Source organism: Diorhabda sublineata, chromosome 4 (genome assembly GCF_026230105.1).
Source record: "Diorhabda sublineata isolate icDioSubl1.1 chromosome 4, icDioSubl1.1, whole genome shotgun sequence".
Taxonomy (NCBI): domain Eukaryota; kingdom Metazoa; phylum Arthropoda; class Insecta; order Coleoptera; family Chrysomelidae; genus Diorhabda; species Diorhabda sublineata.
In genome coordinates, this window is record NC_079477.1 from 4,655,147 (window position 1) to 4,677,411 (window position 22,265).

Here is a 22,265-nt window from a genome sequence, read left to right on the forward strand (position 1 = left end):
AAATAAATAAGATTGAACACATCTAAAAAGGAATTACTTACAGTCTTTCAGTGTCCAAAGGGATATTCCTGGGAACAGCGTTGAGTCCTCTTCTAGAGCAGTCGACGGTGGTGCCAGCGCACGAACACATACGAGGGCATCTCGGTCCTCCGAACGATAAATGCGCCATCTCATCGGCAACAGTGATAACAATAATCGCCAAAAGTAGGCACACTATGAACGGCACTGTTGTGGGCGCCCGCATTGTGGTGTTTTTTCTTTAATAAAATATACTCTTCCTGTTCTTTGTTATTTTATTATTTCAAGACGTATACGAATAAGTTTCAAGAATAGTATTCACTTTATATCTGTAACAATAAAACGTATTTCAGTCTCTATTATTAAAAACAATGAATGCATGTGTAATCATAATTTACGGTCAGAAAACAATGAAAAAACTGAGCGAAGAGAATAGATGGTCAGTGTTTTTTTTTGTTCGAACATCGGGAAACTGGGAATATATATTGTTTAAAAATTTATCTCGCGAATTATTCCCTGAATATTTCAGAACCTTTGCGTTCTTAGTTACAACCCTTTGAATATTTAATCGCCGTTTAACACTTGGAAAACAACGGGGTCAGGTGGTTTTCAATTATTCACATTTCGCAGGATTTTTCCAAACAGAAAGGTCGAAACGAATTCAAGAAAACTCGATGAAAAAAAGGGCAAGCACTCGAATCTAAAGAATACTGTTGAAAGCGTTTGGATTAACAGGAATAAATTCAGGTTAATGCCGAGAAAAACATTTCTAACAATATCTGATCTGCGAAAAATCCCACAAAACCGGAGATGAGTTTGTACTACAGCTTAACCAAAATTTGAAAATGTTGGTCAACGTAAACAATTACTTGCTATAGTCTATTTTTATGTCATGCAAACGTTAGTACGGTCATTTCAAATATTATTACAGCTTATACAAGTTTTTGGTCTTTTATAACCAAGCTTTATAACCAAGACAACATTTTTTTTGTCTTTGCAACAAATTTCACCAAACGAAACTATGTTTACTGAACTTCAACAACAATTTCCGAATTCGGCGCTACCAAATCTGCAAGAAGACGCATCCTTCCCGATCTCCGAACTGCTATTAAAGAAGTGGACATCTTGACATGGTTTGCCGGACCTGCTTATCTATTGAGAAACGTTGCCATTGATCAAGAAAGATGGGCATCAATTTGAACACTTGAACACTTTTTCGAATCCCTTTTGTAATTTATTTTAATAAATTCATTTTGACGCAGCATTTTTTTCTCTTTCTTGATGCAAATTTGTTGCCTAATTTATCCAAACCTCTGTATTTAGATATGACACTTATTATGAAGCTATATAACAGGTAAGTAATGATTAAACTGAGATTTCATTATAAACATCCTGGATAGTATGTCAACAACAATGCTTTATCTTTACTCATATCAAAAAATGCATTTTGCACTTTTGAATTAAATTTTGTATCAATATGCTGACAAAACTAAAATCGCATGAAATTGAGTAGTCATTTTATGTTGATAAAATTTATTCGAATACAGTTGTTTGATTAACAATAATTAGTGAAACAATATGGTTAAAAATTATTTTTAAATTGTTTCTATAAACGAAATGTATTACTAATTGTTGTGTTTACATTTTTTTTATTGGAAACAAACATTTTAACCTTTTTCAAGGATAAAGTGAGGAAGCTAATTTATAGGTGCTAAAGTGGCGTTTAATTCATTATTTTTATACAGAACATTGGCAATGACATTTCTTCCGATTGTTCAAGGTTGCTACTCAAGTTTTGAGATATGGCAACACTAATATGAATATGTCAAATCAGACATTGCCATTATAAAGTTTGACATTTTTAATGGTAAACGTACTCAGAACATGTTGTCATACCAGTGCTATTTGAGTTCTTTATAGATACTTGAAACATTCATTTTGGTCAAAAAAATTAATCAAATCGCGAATATTTTCTATGACTTTCGAAGTGGATTAAATCAACAGCAGTATACCGTTCAACGTGCTTCATCTTTTGGTGATAAAGCACCATCTCTGCCCAACATGTTTCGCTGGTTTTACGAATTCAATCGTGGTCGCACTTCGCTGCAGGATGAATATCGAAAGGGTCGACCATCATTGGCTGTTCTACCAAAAATCATTGATACTGTGCGTAAACTGATATTGCATATGACATACTGTGAAATTGAGTCAGTCTTGGGCATCAGTTCCACTCGCATACATTTAATATTGCATGAACATGTTGTCGAAAAGATTTGTTCGTGTTGGATATCGCAGAATTTGACAAAAAAAAGTTCGTGACGATTGGTACGAAAAAATGCTTAAGAAAATCAATCGCGGTGCGTCAAAAGACGACTATAAAATCGTGACAGGCGTCAAATAATGGATCTATGCATATAAACCCGAAACTAAACAACAATCGACTATATGAGTCTTTCAAGACGAGCCAACTTCGAAGCAATTTGTAACTTGTTTTTTCGAAATAACTGGGCACCTAACGCCACCGTTTAATTAGAGCAAAGTAGAACGGTCAGTTCTGAACTGTAGACCAGTATTTGATTGCAAGAAGAAAAAATCCAGGAAAACCAATCGCAGAAGAAGAAAGTGAAACATCGAATTGATGGGTCATCCACCGTCCAGTCTTTGTTTGGCACCCAACTGCCGAGGTCAACGTTTTTCTACACCTGAAGAACGATTGATGCATTCAAATCACATGTTTTTGAGGAAAAAAGTGTATAGATCTTGATGGAGAATATTTTGAGAAAACATTAAAGCCATATGCTATTAAAAATATTTGTTTTCAATTATCTATCTCCAATCGCAGAAGACGAATCATTCTCCACCGCGATAATCTCACATATCAGATCAAATCAAAACGTTTTTGGAAAGTAAAAACATCGAATTGATGGGTCATCCACCGTACAGTCTTTGTTTGGCACCCAACTGCCGAGGTCAACGTTTTTCTACACCTGAAGAAGCGATTGATGCGTTCAAATCATATGTTTTGGAGGAAAAAAGTGTATAGATCTTGATGGAAAATATTTTGAAAAAACATTAAAGCCATATCCAATTAAAACTATTTGTTTGTAATTATCTATTTCAAAATTTAAGTAGCAACCTTCGTAAGATACGACTCAAAACTTATTAGTTTTGAATTAATATAGTTATCTCTATAATATTTACTCCAATAAATGGAAAGGGATGTTTCAGTCGATTCAATTCAACTTCAATGTAAACAAGAAATGAACTGGAGGACGAAATAAGGCTTCATTAAGACAAAATTATTAAAAGTACTACTCTAAAATTTCAAAATAAAAAGACTGAACATTTTTTTAAAACAGTTCAAGTTTTGTTATTATCTTATTATTGAGTTTTGACCAAGATTTTTTCCATATTATAATGATCGTGTAAAATCATATTTACTGTTGCGAATATACAAAGAGTTGCCTGTATCTTGGATCTTATTCGATGATCTCACTTTTCCAATGTTTTCAACTGCCACTGAAGAACAGGGCCTACCAGCACACATCGCCAAGCAATATGCGTCCTCTTTTAAATACAGTGGGTAGAGAGAACGACTGTCATCACCAAATGCGCGTTCAAGTCTGTAGTTTTATCAGGTCTAACTCCTCTAGGCTCGTGGCATTTCAAAATATACAAAGTGGACTTTGTTACATCGCCAAGAGTGTCACAGTAGCCGTGGAAATGTTGCGCTTAAAATACTCCTTGATTGTAACTCTTATAATATGGAGCAATCGCCTAGTAGAAAAAACTTGTGTATTTGCTTCGCAGGTATCATGACAAAGTAGCATTTGAAGTTATCTTAGATTTCACTATATTACACATTGTTGTAGAAAGACATACAAACGCGTCTATGGTCAGGAAGGTCGAAAGCGGATTCTGGAATAGACGAACTACAAACTCTAGATCCTTGTGGCAAAAACGTCTTTTCTAGAACTTGCTCGGGTATACCGATGCCTCCAAAACCTCCAACAAATATTAGATTTCCTTGTTGAATAGGAATTAAATATTACAATCTGTTCAAGATTATACAAAACGAACTGAGAAGAAATCACCCAAATCTATAAAAACCTTCGAAATCCTCATTTCAATGTAATGATCCTCAATTTAATAAGATCTATTATTGGCAATTCTTCTTAATATATGATTCAATTTTATGTTATATAAGTAGATGAATTTTTAATAGAATTATTGTATGATGATTTATTGTGTCAATTTAACAATAGTTTGAATGGAAACCGTCAATAAAAACGACAGACCCTTGTCGTATGTGTATACATAATTCAATAAGAACGTCTTACTCAAAATACAATCATTCCATATGCTTTCATTCTATAACCCTCCTCTCTACTGTAACGCAATGAAACTCTGAAAGCAAACAAATTTCGAAATTCACCCCCGAAGGCTCCTCTTCTCCTTATTGTGTACGCCAGAAGGACCTTAAAAGAAATTATATAAACATAAAACAGCAATGTATTGAACACCCAATCGATTTCAATATACCTTGGAGTAAGGCGAGTTGGCTTCTTACGAACTCCCTGGGGAACCGTCCCAAGCGCCTCAAAATGGATCCGGAAAACGGGGGTTTATTTGACGACGATGCACTGAATGAGAAAAAGATGCGCCCATGTGAAAGTTATTACTAAATAGGTTGCCGAGGGAAATGGAAATAGTAAAAGTTTCCCGGCGAAGTTGTTTGATAATGTCGAACATTTTAAAGTAGCGACTGTCACAGACGAATCGACTGAAATATTTAGAAATGGTCAAACACCGAAATACCTTTGATATAACAGAAAAACAAAGAAGCTTTGGAAATATTTTCTTAATAATACCAACAAATTACAAATGTTAAAGAGTTTACTCATCCAAATAAAGAAAATCTATCATTTCACTAAAATAATTCACTTAAAGATGTCAATTGACGAGTATATTTTCATCTGAGGATTTCGTTTTCGAACTTATAGGAACGATATCGCTTCAATACTAAAATCGCCCGTTTGTTTTGTATAATCTTGAAAAGATAAGAAAAGAGATGGTATATTTATCTTGTGTTTGAAATAGAAACTGATGTGTCAATACAGTGCCTGTTAGTCCTTCTAAATAATCAATTATAATATCAGAGCTTCGAAAATAATAACCAGCGTATTCTCCATAAACTACCAATAGTCAAATTTGTGGCGCTTACAACTAAAATCAACCTGCCAAATACAAACGTGTTGGAATCAGATATTGACAACAATGAAGTAGACTAAACTAATACGGATAATGATAAACGGGACGAAGATTCCGACACCTCTTTAGAGGACTCTGACCCTGATTGTGAAGAAAACACCAATCATTTTATAGGAAAAGACTAAATCACTTAATGGAGAGCATCTAAGTGAAGCAATGACCTCAAAACATATCAGTAAGTTGGAAATATTTGTAGAACTGCTTTACTTTACAAGCGTACTTCGTAGTAGCAGACAAAAAATTATTGTTTTGACTCATGATAAGTCTAAAGTGTCTGATTCATTGTCTTTGGAAGATTAACGTACATATTAGAGTAGAGTAGAGTAGAGATTATACTGTATGTACGTATAATCCAAACCTGAAACTAACTCATGGCTTCTTCATAAAGCTTGAAGTTACCTCAACTTTATTCAAGCATAGTCAGCCTTCGAAGATGAAAAACCATCGATCTATCGAGAACAAAACGACCAACAGGTCCAGCGCAACTTGTTCCTTCAGTGAAAATCATACAGGATCAGACAGGACGTAGATTTATCTTGTGTTTGAAATAGAAACTGATGTGTCAATACAGTGCCTGTTAGTCCTTCTAAATAATCAATTATAATATCAGAGCTTCGAAAATAATAACCAGCGTATTCTCCATAAACTACCAATAGTCAAATTTGTGGCGCTTACAACTAAAATCAACCTGCCAAATACAAACGCGTTGATGTTGGAATCAGATATTGACAACAATAAAGTAGACTGAACTAATACGGATAATGATAAACGGGACGAAGATTCCAATACCTGTCTAGAGGACTCTGACCCTGATTGTGAAGAAAACGCCGATCATTTTATAGGAAAAGACTAAATCACCTAATGGAGAGCATCTAAGTGAAGCAAAGACCTCAAAACATATCAGTAAGTTGGAAATATTTGTAGAACTGCTTTACTTTACAAGCGTACTTCGTAGTAGCAGACAAAAAATTATTGTTTTGACTCATGATAAGTCTAAAGTGTCTGATTCATTGTCTTGGGAAGATTAACGTACATATTAGAGCATCTGTATGTACGTATAAAATCCAAAAAATCATCAATTTATCGAGGTCAAAACGGAACACAGGTTCAGCACAACTTCAGTGGTTATCATGCAGGATCAGACAGGACATTGCCCTGTTTGAACAGAAAAGAGAATACGCTGAAAAACGCGTGTAGTTTTATTTCTATCGACTGCTTATTTTTAAAATTGGATATCTTATCCTACAGAGGGTTAAGTTTGGAGAGGATTTGAGGTGATTAAGTGCTTATAAATCAAAATTGAAATTGTGTCACGGGATTGCGGGTTTACTCAAAAACAAATAAAAAAGAAGAAAAAAATGTAAAGTAGAGATTTTGATTTTTAACTATGATTTAAGAAAATATATATATAAAAAAAGAAACATCAAAAAATGTGTTCATTTTTGGAAATATACACAATTATATGCAAGGTACCTAACAACTATCAAACAAATATTTTTAACGATATAAATTCCAAAAAGAGATAATAACGGTAATCATTCGAATTTTACGGTTTTCAGCCGGTAAACTGTTTGTAACTTCAACTACACATACCAAACGAGCGACATTTCAATAGAGTAATTTATAATACTATTTTTATTGTTGTATATATGTACTATACATGCAATTATAGCGCAAATAGCGATGTCCTTTGAAATATTTTATTTATATTGTTGTAATAGTGAGAATATCACACTTCCGGGTGACGGTAATGAAAATCTTTTTAGGTAAGTTACACGAGGGCGGATTAATTTATCCGTGACTTCGACTATTAAAGACAGATAGATTCGACATTTCATTATATCCAACAATATGCCACAATATCACACAATAAAATTGATATATTCATATCTCACCAACCGCTCCGTCAACGTCGGTTATTGCTTATCACGCCCCTCACCGGCATTTCATAAGGCTCCATTCTATACCTCATCTATACGTATGATACCCCCCATTACCCCAGTAAATGTCCAATTGTATGCCGCACTCATATCTTCCGCTCAAGACATGCATTCTCTCAACATTGAATTCTAAAGTCTTTTGAATTAATTTTCGGATTGATGCAGGAAATGGATGGTGATTCTCAATTCCCAAAAGACTCAAGCCATCCGAATACCATGGGCAAAAACCTTCAACTACAAAGCTTCCACTTTGGGGAGAGAGGCTCGACATCCACATAGAAATCGTCTATCTGAGAGTGAAATTCACTTATAGTCTCAGTTGGGTATCTGAATGATACTCTAAAGAGAGTACGGAGTCGAGTCTGTCTCATCAAGGCGTTCGGAGGAGAATTTGGACGAACACACCCCATCACCTTACTTCATACTTACAAAACATCCACCCCATAATCGAATATAGTAGTACAGCCATACAAGTGTAGATTCACAACCGTTTGTGTCAGTACAGACATAACCCCCATCCCAAGCCTTCTAAATGACCTCCAAGCCCGCTATGTGATTCGTATCATCGTATCCAGCAACTCCGCTGCCAAAGAAACCCTTCTTACCGATAGACACCTCAAAGCCCGAGAGGAATTCCCCTATCCGCACGTAATGAAACTTACGAGGATATTTTGTAAAATTCTTAGCCTACTATAGAACCAAACAAAATTTCAATGTCAAAATATTTTATTACTCTATATATTCTCCTCTTAATTAGATACATTTATTACAGGGAACCTGCAACGTCTCTAAATCTTTCAAAAAAAAATATTTCTTCTGGCTCTGGAAACCAGACCTTCACAGCTTTTATTACCTCCTCGTTAGAAGAAAAATTTACGACCTTTTGAACTTATTTTAAGCTGAGGAAAGAGATGGTAGTCACACGGAACCAAATCTGGTGAATAAGGGGGGTGTTCTAGTAATTCAAACCCTAAATCACGAATTTTTTGCATGGCAACATGAGATTTGTGAGCAAAAAGAAAACACCTTTGGATACCGTTCGGTGTCTTATCTCTTTAATTTTTTCCCGTATAGTGGTCAGTAATGTCAAATAGTAATCTCCAGTTATTGTTCTACTCATATCCAAAAAATCAATCATGATTACTCCATGGCAATCCCAAAAAACTGAAGCAAGAACTTTTGTAGCAGATTTTTGAACACGAAACTTTTTGGAGAACCAGAGTGTCACCATTCCATCGATTGTTGCTTTGTTTCTGGATCGTAGAAATGTACCCAAGTCTCATCCATAGTAACAATTCGGTTTTCAAATCGAGTACAGATGGAACGGGATGCTTCTATCCTTGCACGCTTTTGGTCAACATTCAAACAATATGATGAACGCGTTCTTATGAAATATTCAGTGCTTCAGATATACGTTTTAGACCAATTCGACGATCTGATAAAATCATGTCCATCATGTCATCATGATGACCGATCGGTCATCATCTTCAATGGAAAATTTACCTCTTTTGAAGTTTGCAGTCCAATGTTTTATGGTCGCATACGAAGGAAATTGATCACCAAGGATATTAAGCAAATCTGCTTACATCTTAACCCTTTTAAATTTGATGATACTTGATGATGACTCGATACTCCAATTTTTCCATTTTCACAATTTCGGTAGACATCTATGGTAAGAAATACTGAAATACTGGAAGGAGTTGAAACTTATTTTATTGCTACCTCGTATCACTTTATTATCATCTATTTGTAATAATTTCCTATCACTTGTAGTCCCTTTCCGTTACCCTTGGTAATGCTAATGCACAAAAAATTCATATTTAAATGGCTCAGGATATTTTCCTTCTATCGACATTCAGTTTTCTCTTTTTCTTTATTTTTTAACTCAGTCTATCGCTTTTCAATGTTTTATTTGAGTTTTATTCACAAACGGCATATTTGTTAAGTCGATTTTTTTATGGAAAAACGCGTTACGATAAAAGGTCTTTGTTGACAATATCGAGGATATATATAGAGAACTTTCAAGGATAATTTCAATATTTTTCTTCCAAATAGAGACTCCGATGGAGTTTTCTTGAAAAGAGAATGTTATTTAATATGTATAATGCTTCTATATGCATACAATATTAGATTGGAATCTTTCAAAAATATTAGAAAAATATAGGGCAAATAGAGCTCAGAATTGGAAAGGGATTTGAGTAAAAAAATGTGAAACGAATCAATATCTCATCTACTTTTCAGATTCCCTGTCTCTTAACTGAAAGAGCAATATAGTTCCTGTCAAAAAGCATGTATTATTTGTGACAAAATATGTACAAGTTGTTTCACATCTATTGAGATTGATGGTTAGATGAAAATGAAACAAAGCGAGTCTAGACTCGAAATAATTGAAAAAATATACCTTTCGTAAGGCATCTAACATAACACAGTGATTGTGTGAGTTTGGAATGTTCACATGGATATGAAAAAATAAGTGTTGATTTTCCGACCACAAACGTGTGACCATGAAGAAGTGTTTGGTATCCTCCAACTGTAATATAAACAACTTTTTGTAACCATGGATTCACCACAACAAGTCATACAATAAACAGTAGTAAAACATTAGGTTCCTCAGACTGAATAGGCTCTAGAGAAGACCAAATCAACTATTCCTAAGAAGAGCATTATACAATTCCCATTGACTGAATTTGAAAAAGCTAAAACAATTAATTGTAGCAACTTATTGAGTCTATTTAATGATGATTTCAAAAACAAACGACCACATTTTAACCAAGAATGAAGTTCTTTTAAAGCAGAATAACACGTGGAGTTTCTATCTCGAGAATACATTAATCAAATTATGATCTACTCGCTAGTCCCTCTTATTATCTCTACTTGGTATCGAGTGACTGTTTCTAGTTTTAGAACCCTAATAAATCGCTGGGGAAAAATCTTGAACTGCAACAATGAAATCCTTCCAAATACAAAATACCTATTTGACTAAGCTCAAATGAGACTACGCTGAAAAATAAAATATTCTAATGTTTCATATTATATCTGAAATTATGGGAAATTTTACGTGTTTTTCGTCAATTTTTTTGGAAATAAATTTTACTTAGATAATTTATTTCAATTATTATAGCATAATGTTTATAATTTCTTCAAGAGAAACTTGAAGTATGGTTAACTTATGGTAAGATATATAGTTCGTGTTATGATCAATTTATAAACTTATATGCACGCATTCGCGTTGGCGCACTCGTTGGCGTTCAAATCCAGCTTTAGTTTTGAAAAGATTACATCTTGTAAAAAGACATTTAAGTTCAGTATTCAACTTTACTTCAACTGGTTTAGTTTTCAACAATTCTTAAATAAGTTAAGAAATTACTTGATTATCCATATGTTTAAATTCCAAGACTGAGAAAGTTACTGGATAGTACTTGTTCAAAATTAAGTAATTATCAATTATTTTTGGCATTTTACTTCAAATTTATGCTCAATAACTTGTGTTATACTTGAATTGCTGTAATAATAATCGTAGTAAATAAGTTCAAGAGAGTCTGCTGTTTGTCAAGTTTGTTAAGTACGAGGATGGTCCTGGAAGTACCTGGTACATCACAAAAATATATTTACTTTTCAACCTAATATCCCTTTAGCTCCATACCCTTTTTATAATAAGAATCGTCAAACCATTAACTGCCGACATCATATCTTTAGCCACCGAAACATGTTTTCAAGTCTGGAAACAAAAAATAATCCGCGAGGATTAAATCTGGCAAATAGTTTGTCTCTGGAAGCGATTAAAACTTTAATTTGTTAATGTTGGCAATTGCAATAACGACTGGGTGAGCTGGTACATTGTCTTGATGAAATAATACTTTGTTCTTATCCAAATGCGGCGATTTTTACTTGATTTATTCACTCAAACGTTGCAGTAAGTTTGTATAATATTCGCCGTTAATAGTTTTTCCTTTTTAAAGATATTTAATAAAAATTATCCCATGCGCATTCCAAAAAACGGACGCCATGACCTTGCCTGCAGATGGAACGGTCTTTACCTTCTTTGGAGCTGGTTCTCCCTTTTCAGTCCATTGTTTTGATGGTTCTTTTGTTTTGGGTGTGAAGTGATGGACCAACGTTTCATCCATGGTTATAAAACGGCGCAAAAGTTCGCCTTTATTTCTGGATGGAAACATCTTCACGACGCTGTTTTTTTCCATGTTGATCAAACGCGGTACTCATCTTGCACACAGCTTTCTTATGTCCCAATTTTCAGGTAATATGCGATGTACAGCACTGTTTGGAATACCCACTATGTCTATTAGCACTAGCACTTTTGTTCGACGATCATCCAGTACCTCTTTGTAGATTTTTTTCAACATTTGTGGAGTCATCACCTCATTTGGTCTACCACTACGATGTTGGCATTCGCAGATCGTACGACCACGTTTAAACTCTGCTATCCAATATTTTACTGTTGATAACGAAGGAGCGGTCTCGCCTATACTAGAATCTAGTTCAGTTTTTATATTGGTAAGGCTAATGCCTTTCATTGATGGCTGCCAAACAAATACTGAAAAACATGGTATCTTCAAACTTAAAGCATATGCTGTATCGATTGTATACTTTCTACTAAAGTGGTATTTTTCAAGCAGCTCCCGCCTCTAGGTCAGGCCAAGTAGTTCTGGGACCATCCTCGTACTTTTATTGGACATATGTTTCCAATATAAAGAATGCAACTTAGATAGGCGCCGTCAAAGAAACCAAGTATGTATGAATATATGTAAAAGTCTTCTAGTTTTAAATATTTGATTTTAATAATGGATACTCCAACGTTCTACATTAAACTCTACATCCCAAGCAAAACAAGTAAAATTGTTGAAGATGAAAGTTTGGTGATAGAATACAAAGAACTAATTTTATAATAATACTTAATACAAAATCGAGTCTCTAAAGACAATTAAATTATTTCTAGACTCCAGAATAACTTTTCCACGATCTGTCTCACTTTATATTCATTTTTTTATATTAACTTTCGGACATTAGATATAATAGTGTTTGAATACTAATAAATACTATTACTTAATAAAACCTTCACCTAGAAATATTCACGTAGTTTTTCCCAAAGAAAAAAATTTTTACTACGTTTGTGCATGTAGTCGATCGCGTCTCTCCGATGACTGTTGTAAGTATACCCCAAGGCGATTCTCAAAAGAATATAGTAGACAGTAAGTGTAGAAATTTTAGGACACCCTCTTTTTAGTGGGGCTCTGATCCTACTGCCTCCGAGCTATGTGCTCTCTTCTCCGTTACTAGGGATAATGGAGATGCTAAGGATCTGAAAATGCGCCGAATTTTAAAAGTTTATGGGATGATAATAGTAAGAATCCAATTTATTTTCGAGTTTCAATACAGTGTAAATAATATATGTAGGTATAAGTTTATGGGTTGCTAATGGTAAGAATCCAATTTATTTCAAGTTTTAATACATGTACAATACACGTGTAAATAATAAATTTGTTTGGTAGTCATAGATAGAATATTTATGAATTTATTTTCAAAATTTATATATAAAATACAACTGTATTAGAAAGTACACAATCTATACAGCAAATGTTTCAATTTTGAAAACGCCACGTTATTTAGTATTTGTTTGGCAGCCACCAAAAGTGAACGTTTTCGATGGTGGACTGTGCAGTGCGCGAACTGGTAGAAAATTTGGACATGAGATAGCTGTCCACCCTAAACAAAAGAACGATAAAAACAATGGAGTGAAAATGGAGAACCGGCGCCAAAGAAGGTAAAGACCGTTCTATCTGCAGGAAAGGTCATGCCTTCAAGTCTGGAAACAAAAAATAATCCGCGAGGATTAAATATGGCAAATAGTTTGCCTCTGGCAGCGATTAAAAATGTATTTTATTAATGTTGGCAATTGCAATAGCAACTGGGTGAGCTGGTACTTGTCTAGATGAAATAATACTTTCTTCTTATCCAAATGCGGCGGTTTTCACTTGATTTATTCGCTCAAACGTTGCAGTAAGTTCGCATAATAATCGCCGTTAATATTTTTTCCTTTTTAAAGATATTCAATGAAAATTATCCCATGCGCATCCCAAAAAACGAAGCCATGGCCTTGCCTGCAGATGGAACGGTCTTCTTCGGAGCTGGTTCTCCCTTTTCAGTCCATTGTTTTGATTGTTCTTTTGTTTCGGGTGTGAAGTGATGGACCAACGTTTCGTCCATGGTTATAAAACGGCGCAAAAATTCACCTTTATTTCTGGATGGAAACATCTTCACGACGCTGTTTTTTTCCAGGTAAAGACCGTTCTATCTGCAGGAAAGGTCATGGCGTCGGTTTTCTGGGATATGCATTGACCATCCTGAAAAAGGAAAAACTATGAACGGCAAATATTATGCAAACTTATTGCAACATTTGAGCAGAGAAATCAAGTAAAAACGGCCACACTTGGCTAAGAAGAAAGTGTTGTTTGATCAAGACAATGCACCAGTTCACACATTCGTTATTGCAATGGCCAGTATCAATGGATTAAAGTTAAAATTGCTACCCCTTGCACTCGACTCGCTAGAATCAACCTTCTCGGATCAATTTCTGTTCCCAGACTTGAAAAAATGGCTCGATGGTCAAATATTTTTCAATAATGAATTGGTGATGTCGGCAGTTAATGGCTATTTTAGAAGCTTGACGATTCTTATTATAAAAAAGGTATCGAACTTATTGAACATCGCTGGGAAACGTGTATGGAACTAAAAGGAGATTACTTGGAAAAAAAGTATACACTATCGTTAGGATTATCACAGGATATTGAAGTGTTGCCATAAGACTCCGGAAATCGATACGAACAACCGATGCAACTGAGGAAGAAACAATAGAACATCTGATCTGCTACGTCAAATGCTGGGAGACAACATTCGTCATTCTCGGTTAGAAATGATTGAACTTAAGCTATACAAAGGAAAAATATGGGGTGCTTAGATCTAAGTTTCCAAATTGTAGAAAATAAAGGTAGTACAATAGACCTCAGACCTCTAGATGAACCATTAGAAGCTAGTCCAATATTGTCTCTATTTATATCGGCTCACCAACTCGAGTGTATACAATTTATAAATTGACCAACCAGAGATGTTTCATTCTTCTAAATCCACCTCTGGTTGTGTTCAAATACTAGTGTGTTCGTTAAAAATATTGTAAATCAACTTTTTTTCTCTACGGGGCATTTTATGAATGCAAAAAATTAGATAGAAGCTATATGATCAACGTTATCATGCTGAATAAACAGGTGAACGTTGTCAAATTTCGACTATAACTGACTTTCAACTTAAAAGTTATGTATTTATCGTAAAATTCCTCTCATAGTTACAGTTTAGATATATTTTCGTTAAACGAAATTATCTACCAGTTAGGGTTAACAACATTCGATGATATAATTAAATATTTGTTCAACTATAACAAGAAAATATTCAATAATGACAATTAAACTGACCATCGATATTTATTAATATTATACGAGGACGGTCCAGGAGTATCTGGCCCATTAAACAACATCATGTCTTACAAATTTTCACTCATAAAGATAAGGCAGTAAATTGGTGTGCGAGGCATTATCAGTATAACATCCATCTGTCTTACTGCTTCCAACTGAAAAACTCCTGGGCAAATACCTTTAAACAGCAACTCAATATTATGTCGTTCTATTCTTTTAAAGTACTAGAGCGGTTCAAATATGATCGAGACAAACTCTCTAGCACATGTGTTTGCCACCTCTCCGGAAGCTTTTTGATGTAGAATCGAAGAATTCCTTGAGCAACTCACACGCGAACACAAACTCCTAAACCTCGTCGTCTGTGTTGAATGTTTGACCTCCAAGAGGTTCTTTCAATGGTTCAAATCTGAGATGGCCACAGGAAGATAAGTTTGGACTATAAGGATATGTTCTAGTATTTTCCACCCCAGTTCTGATATTGTACCGAGCTTGAACGTTGTGTGCGAAGAAAGGCACCGTACAGCACTCCCTGTCGGTCGTAGGATACAGTACACATAAACTGAACCCACGGACCTGGTAGTCTTCGCTTTGACTGACACCCCTTTCTTTTTATTCCTCCAATCTTTAGACGACACTTCGCTTTCGGGAGTGTAATAGTGTACCCATGTTTCATTTGTAGTGATCAGTATAAATTTTTGCTCAAATTTCTACAGTTTGGGAATACATCGTGCAGTTATTGATCGTAGAACATAGACTTTACATTTAGATTCATTCACGGTCTTCCAAATGAGTAGTTCTATGCGGTGAATGTTGTCTGGTGTGATGCTGGTTGACGGTCGACGATCCTGCGGCTCATTCTCGACGATTTCGCGGCCATCTTTGTCCATTTAAATACAGCATACCTACTCGTATTCAGGTACTGAATTGATTTCGTAAATGCCGAAGAATTTCCTTGTTTTTAATGCTCAAAAGACCAAAAAACGGCGGTTAATATTTGACGTTCACTCATGGTGTAGCACGCGCGTGAAACGTGCGTTAAAACTATGCCACACGGCTAGTAAAAGACACTGCTAACACTTAACCATTGTCCGGTCGAGGTGAGTCCAATAGACTCACCGAGCAAAGTTTTTTTAAATATGTTCTGCAGTATTTGTCTCATCCTAAATTCCTTCCGTGACTTTGTTCATAATCATGGTCGGTACATATGCCTGATGATAAAATAAAAATAAAACTTTTTGTATGCATAAAAAAAATTATTAGTTGTTTTTCAGACACAATCGGGCAGTATGAGCTCGGCAGACTCCGGATAGTTTCTTGGAATGTTACACCGCTGTTCTTGCGAGTTTATCTGAATTACTCTCTTTTCAATTATTATATCCTGGTAAGTCATATATTCAACACAGTTCTGGTAAATAAAATTTTTAATCATTATTGTAGTTGAATATTTACAAATCTTTGGATAATGAGCAATAAAGGGCTGTCTGACAGAGAACTTCAAGAAATTATTGAAAATTTGTCTGATGTCGATAACGAACCCTATGACATCAATTATTCTGAGTGGGAATCTGAATCAGAAGACGATATTGTATCTGTAGCAAGCGAAGTACCTGACATTCAACATGACGACAATGAGGGAATTGAAAATGTGACTAATGAAATACAATCACTAGTTTTTACTGGCAAAGACGGAACGGAGTGGTCACATGAGCCTGATCGTACTGGGCGCACAAGGGCTTGTAATATAATTACGACTCAATTACATAAGGTGCGTCTTCCACCAGGTAAACTTCTAGAAGAACCAGTTGACTGTTTTTATTTGTATATGACAAATGAAGTCGTAGAAAAAATAGTCAATTTTACAAATTCTGAAGCAACTCGCGTCTTATCCCCTGATGCAAAATGGAAATGTTGTGATAAGATAGAGATGTATGCATTTTTTGGACTGTTGTTCACTGTCGGTCATTTGAAATGCAACAACACAAGTTATGATGTTTTATGGAATTCTATTTATAGGCCGCCATTCTTCCGAGCAACCATGGGCTTGAATAGATTCAAAACTCTTTTACGCTTTATAAGATTTGATAATAAAGAAACCAGATTTAAACGCCGTGAAAATGACAAGCTCGCCGCAATCCGCGACATATGGAACGTATTTTTGAACGCTGCCCGTTCAAACAATATATGCCGTCGAAACCGGATAAAGATGGCATGAAGATCTGGACTCATCATGGACTCACCATGATAGGAACAGTAAAAAAAAACAAAGATTCCTCCCCCAAGAATTTCAACCACATAAGGATCGTGAAGTAGAATCTTCGATTTTAGGGTTTAGCAAGATAGCAACACTGGTATCGTACGTACCAAAACCTCAAAAAAGCGGTATTTTGTTGACGACAATGCTTTTCACCAAAGAACTCATTGATGTGAAAAATAAACCTCAAATCATTCTAGAATATAACAAAACAAAAGGCGGCGTGGATAGATTAGACCAGATGGTTCACGAATACATGTGTAAAAGACGCACAAACCGTTGGCCTTTCGCATTTTTTATGAATATGTTGGATGTGGTTGGGATAGCAGGTTATGTGATATGGATAAACCTACATTCTGAATGGAATTCTCAGAAGCACGAGAAAAGACGCCTATTTCTTGTGTCTCTAGCAAAAGAACTAATAATACCCCAAATACGCAGAAGAAAAAGTCTTGGACTAACAAAGGAAATGAAAGCAACAATGAAGCGATTTTTGCCAGAAACGCAAGACCAACCAAATACATCAAGGAGTGTAGAATGCAGAAACAAATTTGCACTAGTTGCAAGAAAATCATTTGTAGCGAACATTCTCATATCTTGTTTTTGTTGTTCAGAAACATTATAATTTTCTCTTGTGCATGCGTATAATTCTTTGTACCTAGTATTATAAAGTGTTATCTTATTAAATTTTTCATTGCATTACCATTGACTTTTATTAATATAGCATATGCATAATCAATAGACATACAATATCTGAAGTGAATTCTTATCAAATACTGCATTTTAGCGCGTTGAGTCCAACGGACTCAAACTATCCGTTTCCGTTACTAGCGCAGACTATCCGGATAAGGGTTAATCAAGACGCAGCCTGCAAAACTTACAGGCGCGTCATCTACAGCGTTTGTGTCGATCATATTTGAACTGCCGCCCTCGTCTATTTGGGGTAACTCTAATAGCAACACTTTTGTAAATTGTCAGGTTAAGAAAATTAAATGAACAACATATACAAATTCTAATAGTGGCTCCAAAATGAAAAGGGAATGAAATTGTTATACCGCTGGAAATAATCTCCAAATCTCCCCAAATTCTGAATTACATTCCCATTTCGAATGTTCCGATAAAAAGCGACAGTCGGGCGGTCCCAAACCACCAACGAAAATTTGTGTACGTCAACGGGGCTTTAAATAACCAGTAAAAACCCTAGATAAGGCTCAACACCGATATTATTAGTTACAGAGAATCTGTTTACATTCATGATTGACAGTTTATTCTTTTAATGACCAATGTTAAAAGTGATTGTGTTACTACTAATTTAAAGTCCTCATACAGCAGAAATATTCTATCATGTCACATTTCTTTCACTTAGGTAAATAATGTTTTGCGAATACCTCACTCACTCAACACCCAATATATCGTTACAAATTTAATCAAAATGTCGAGTATGAAGTGCGATTAATATTCTAATCGGTTTTGTTATGTTTGTGATGAGATTATATTTTCAAAGATTCAACGTAGATTCTTTAAAAAATGCAATACCACCAACAATAAAAAGTGGATACAACATATGTTTTGAGAAAGATATGGAATCGCTTTATCAAAATGGTAGCCAAAGATAACATTTGGTTATAGTAGCAATCATAAAAACGATTGTTATTGTTGTCTTAAGAAGACAGTGGGAAATAATACAAAAAAAAGATATTGTATATACCGATTTTCCAGCTGTTGCCAACCCAAATTTACATTCGAAAAATCTTCCATTATCCAATATTAGAAGGTGACAATGAAAATGATTTGTATCAAATGTATTTCTAGTGATTCTGATGATTTATCTCTAAAATACTCCACATTTAATCAAACTGAATTATATGATTAAATAAAAGATTTATAATTATCAAAATCTAAAGCAGAACTTCTTAGATATCACTGACAACAGTAGGATTTGTTTATACCAAATACGAAAGTTACATTGTCCAGAAACGAAAGTAAGGAATATTCAGAATTTTTCAAAAAGGAATCAAAATTATAATAAAACGGAATGACAATCAACCTTTGATTCTTTGAAATAAAGTTTTAGAGTTATTTTATTACACAACGGAATAAGAAACTGTCTATACCAATAGGACACGCAGTAAATTGTGAAGAGTTAGGAATCGACGTGTACGTTAACGAAATTATGAAGTATGAAGAACATGAAAGTATGCAGTGATCTCAAAATCATTGGGTTTACAAAATACTCTCGTTTGCTATGTTTGTGGGACAGTAGGGCCAAGTAATAAAATGAAAATCAAATATAAGTCGTTGAGAGATCCAAAAAACATTATTCTTTTCTCTTTACACATTAATATGTGATTTTATAAAAACGCTTAATAAAATTGATTATGTATTTTCGTATTTACAAACAACATTTCCACAATTTATTAAAAAATATTTTTCGGCGTACAGATCAATAAATTTTTAAAAGATTCTCATTTTCGGAAATAAAAAGCTCATGAAGATATTGTCGCCGATTTATTAGAAAATTTTCTACAGTTTGGAGTGAATACCAGAAGTGCCAATATGGCAATCAAGTGGAAGATAAGCGCTTGAGTTTTCATCTGTTATTAATCTAAAATTGAAAGAGTTGCAGAGAGAACAAAATCACGGATATAAAGTAGAAGACTGTGCGAATTGGATAGCTTGGTGAGAATATAACGGATTTTGACAGATTTTTTACTATTGCGGTGAAAAACTGTGCAAAATAAATAATAAACAATTAACGAAGAGTCATAAAAAGCTTACGATAACACGATCAAAAATTGCATGCTCTGTTCATTAGAAGAGTTATTGAAGAAGGGAAAAGGGGTAGAAGAAGAAGAAGGAGGCCAGAAAAATGATGATTCGATGCAGTATTGGCAGATATAACAAAGGTGGAACAGAATTGGGTACAAAATTACAGAATCGCAACATATGGAGAAGAATTGAATTAGTTGAAGACTAGTAAAACAGAAAAAAAGTCATAGGCCTTAAAGGCGAGTAATTTTTGAAAATATATATTAGTGAATATGTCATTGAGATTCATTTTCTGTACTAAAATTTGAGTTTTTTCCATGACAACTTAGGAAGTAAAAGTGATGACCAGGAGGAACGTTTTCGCCAAAATTTAATAACGTCATCAGGGATTTTGAAATCAAAATATGTTAGGAATTTACTGTTGTTTCATTATAACAGAAGCTAGTCTAAAAAACTATGAAAAGAGGGGCAAATTTTATTATTTTCAATTTTGTTATCGTTCACGCCAACTTGTAAGTATTCCTAAAACTAGAAAATTGTTTTCTAGCGACATACACAATGAAAATACAAAGAAATATACAGGGTGTTTCAGCTGTGATTTGTTTTTCTATCTATACTCTTTTAATCTTGAAATATATAACAGATTTCGTTTAAATTTTGAATTTATTTGTTATCTAATAATTGATATTGTTACTTTTCTATTTTTTTATTGCAGATACCATGTAATAGAAAATTTTAAATAAATAAACACGTGAAAACTTATATTACTTAATTGGGTTAAATAAAAGATGGACATGGACATCAAATATTCTACTGTCGAAGCTTCACATCTTTTCTCCAACAGTAGCGTGAATTCTTTGTACCAGGTGAATCAATATTATGAAGAAACGACGTTAGTTCCTTATATTAGGATGTAATTGAAAAAATAAATTTGGAATAAACATTTTTACACATAAAATCAGGAGACCACCGATTCTATTCATTAATAGGTGTTTTAGCGACGACATTCTGACAATATTTAACCCGATTGCTTCTAAAGAATGCACTGACGGTGGACAGATTTGTACAAAAGATGTACGGCTGTTCCTGGAGATAATTTTTTGCTTATTTTGTCAGATGCACCACCGTACATGAAAAAGGCTGGGCAAACTTTGAAAATCTTTTACTACAACTTAATACATGTAACATGTTTTGAATAGGTTTGCTGAAGAAATTAGGAAACATTTTCCTCTTGTACATAATTTAAATTCGGACAAAAAATTTTCCTTAGTCTACGACCTATGTAAATAAATTAAAATGTTTATTTTAGAGTGAATCTATTAATTATTGTATAAGAATTTTTTTTCATATTTTCATCATTCTTGTGCATATTTTTACTAAATAATTTAAATATTTATGCAGGTATTTGCATTTGAGTTTCATTAGTTATCGATTACTTAGACGCAAATCAGTAATAATTGTAAGATAATTAGAACAAAATTCCAATATTTTTATTACTAAGAAAATTATTTAAAAAAAATCTTGTAAATTAAATTAATATTAATATCATATCGTACTAAAATAAACGAAAGATTTTCGGAGAATTTTGTTGGAAAAGTTATGCCGCTCACCTTATGTATTATTATTAAGCCCCATCTCAAAAAAAACACGATTCACAATACACGAAATTCTCGTACGTCACAAATTTCACTGTCTCACAAAAAAAACACCAGAAATTTCACCAATAAAATCGTAACTGTTCGCGCGTGTTCCCAAAGTGAAAATAAGAGCGCGGACAAACAACCTCCTCACTCAAATGACAAGCTACAACTGAAGTGAACTCCTGAACTGACTGAAAACTGAAAGCGCGTCCGCGGAGCTTTCAAATCCTTCGCAAGCTCTAAAACTATTCGTTCAACGACGAGGACAATAATCGGGCACCATAATAAATCCATTTCAATCGAATTTATACATGTTTGTTTCAATAAAAATAGTTATTTTTCTGTAATGCATAAAATGATTGATTTTTTAATGATAAATGAGAATGTTGTTCATTTTTCGCTGATCGGGGACAAAAATTTTCACCAATGTGCCCTGAAACGACAAATTTTATACACGAATTACAAGCAAAATTTATTTGTACAACTGTGAGTGTGGATATACATCGTATCAATTAAAAATTAATACATATTGACGTGGTTTTTTGCCCCGATACGTTACTGCTTTTACAAGACTGATGTTTTGAAAAAAAATAAGTTTATAAAATGTCACGGTGGCTGAAAATCTGCTTCTGAAAACAGCCAGTGGCCGTTTAAAACAGCCACAACGTTCTCGGTGGGAATGCGTTTGCCAGAACGCGTTGTGGCTGTTCTGATATAACCAGAACACGAATGAAATTATTTTAGATTTAGAAGACGTCAGCTCACGTAATATAATGCTGCTTATTAATAATCATAGTTAATACAAATTATTAACAGTCGTTTTAATGTAAAAAGTATATTACTAAAATCAATCTTCGCTGCATATTTGTTTTTGCATGAGGAATTGCTGTGGCCT

General features: G+C 34.2%; 2 protein-coding genes across 2 annotated transcripts in view; one reads left to right on the top strand and one right to left on the bottom strand.

Moving 5' to 3' along the window:
- LOC130442824 (protein slit) overlaps positions 1-21,541 on the bottom strand; it is a 601,470-nt gene extending 579,929 nt beyond the window's left edge. The window contains exons 1-2 of the mRNA XM_056777183.1: positions 21,341-21,541; positions 42-347 (exon numbers count right to left, since the gene is read on the bottom strand). Of these exons, the coding sequence (XP_056633161.1) occupies positions 42-244 (203 nt within the window). The 5' untranslated portion in view covers positions 245-347; positions 21,341-21,541. The remainder of the gene's footprint in view (positions 1-41; positions 348-21,340) is intronic.
- Positions 16,173-16,922, top strand: LOC130442962 (uncharacterized). Its single transcript, XM_056777380.1, has one exon. The coding sequence runs from the start codon at positions 16,173-16,175 to the stop codon at positions 16,920-16,922; it is 750 nt and encodes a 249-aa protein (XP_056633358.1).
- Positions 21,542-22,265: the final 724 nt, after the last annotated feature.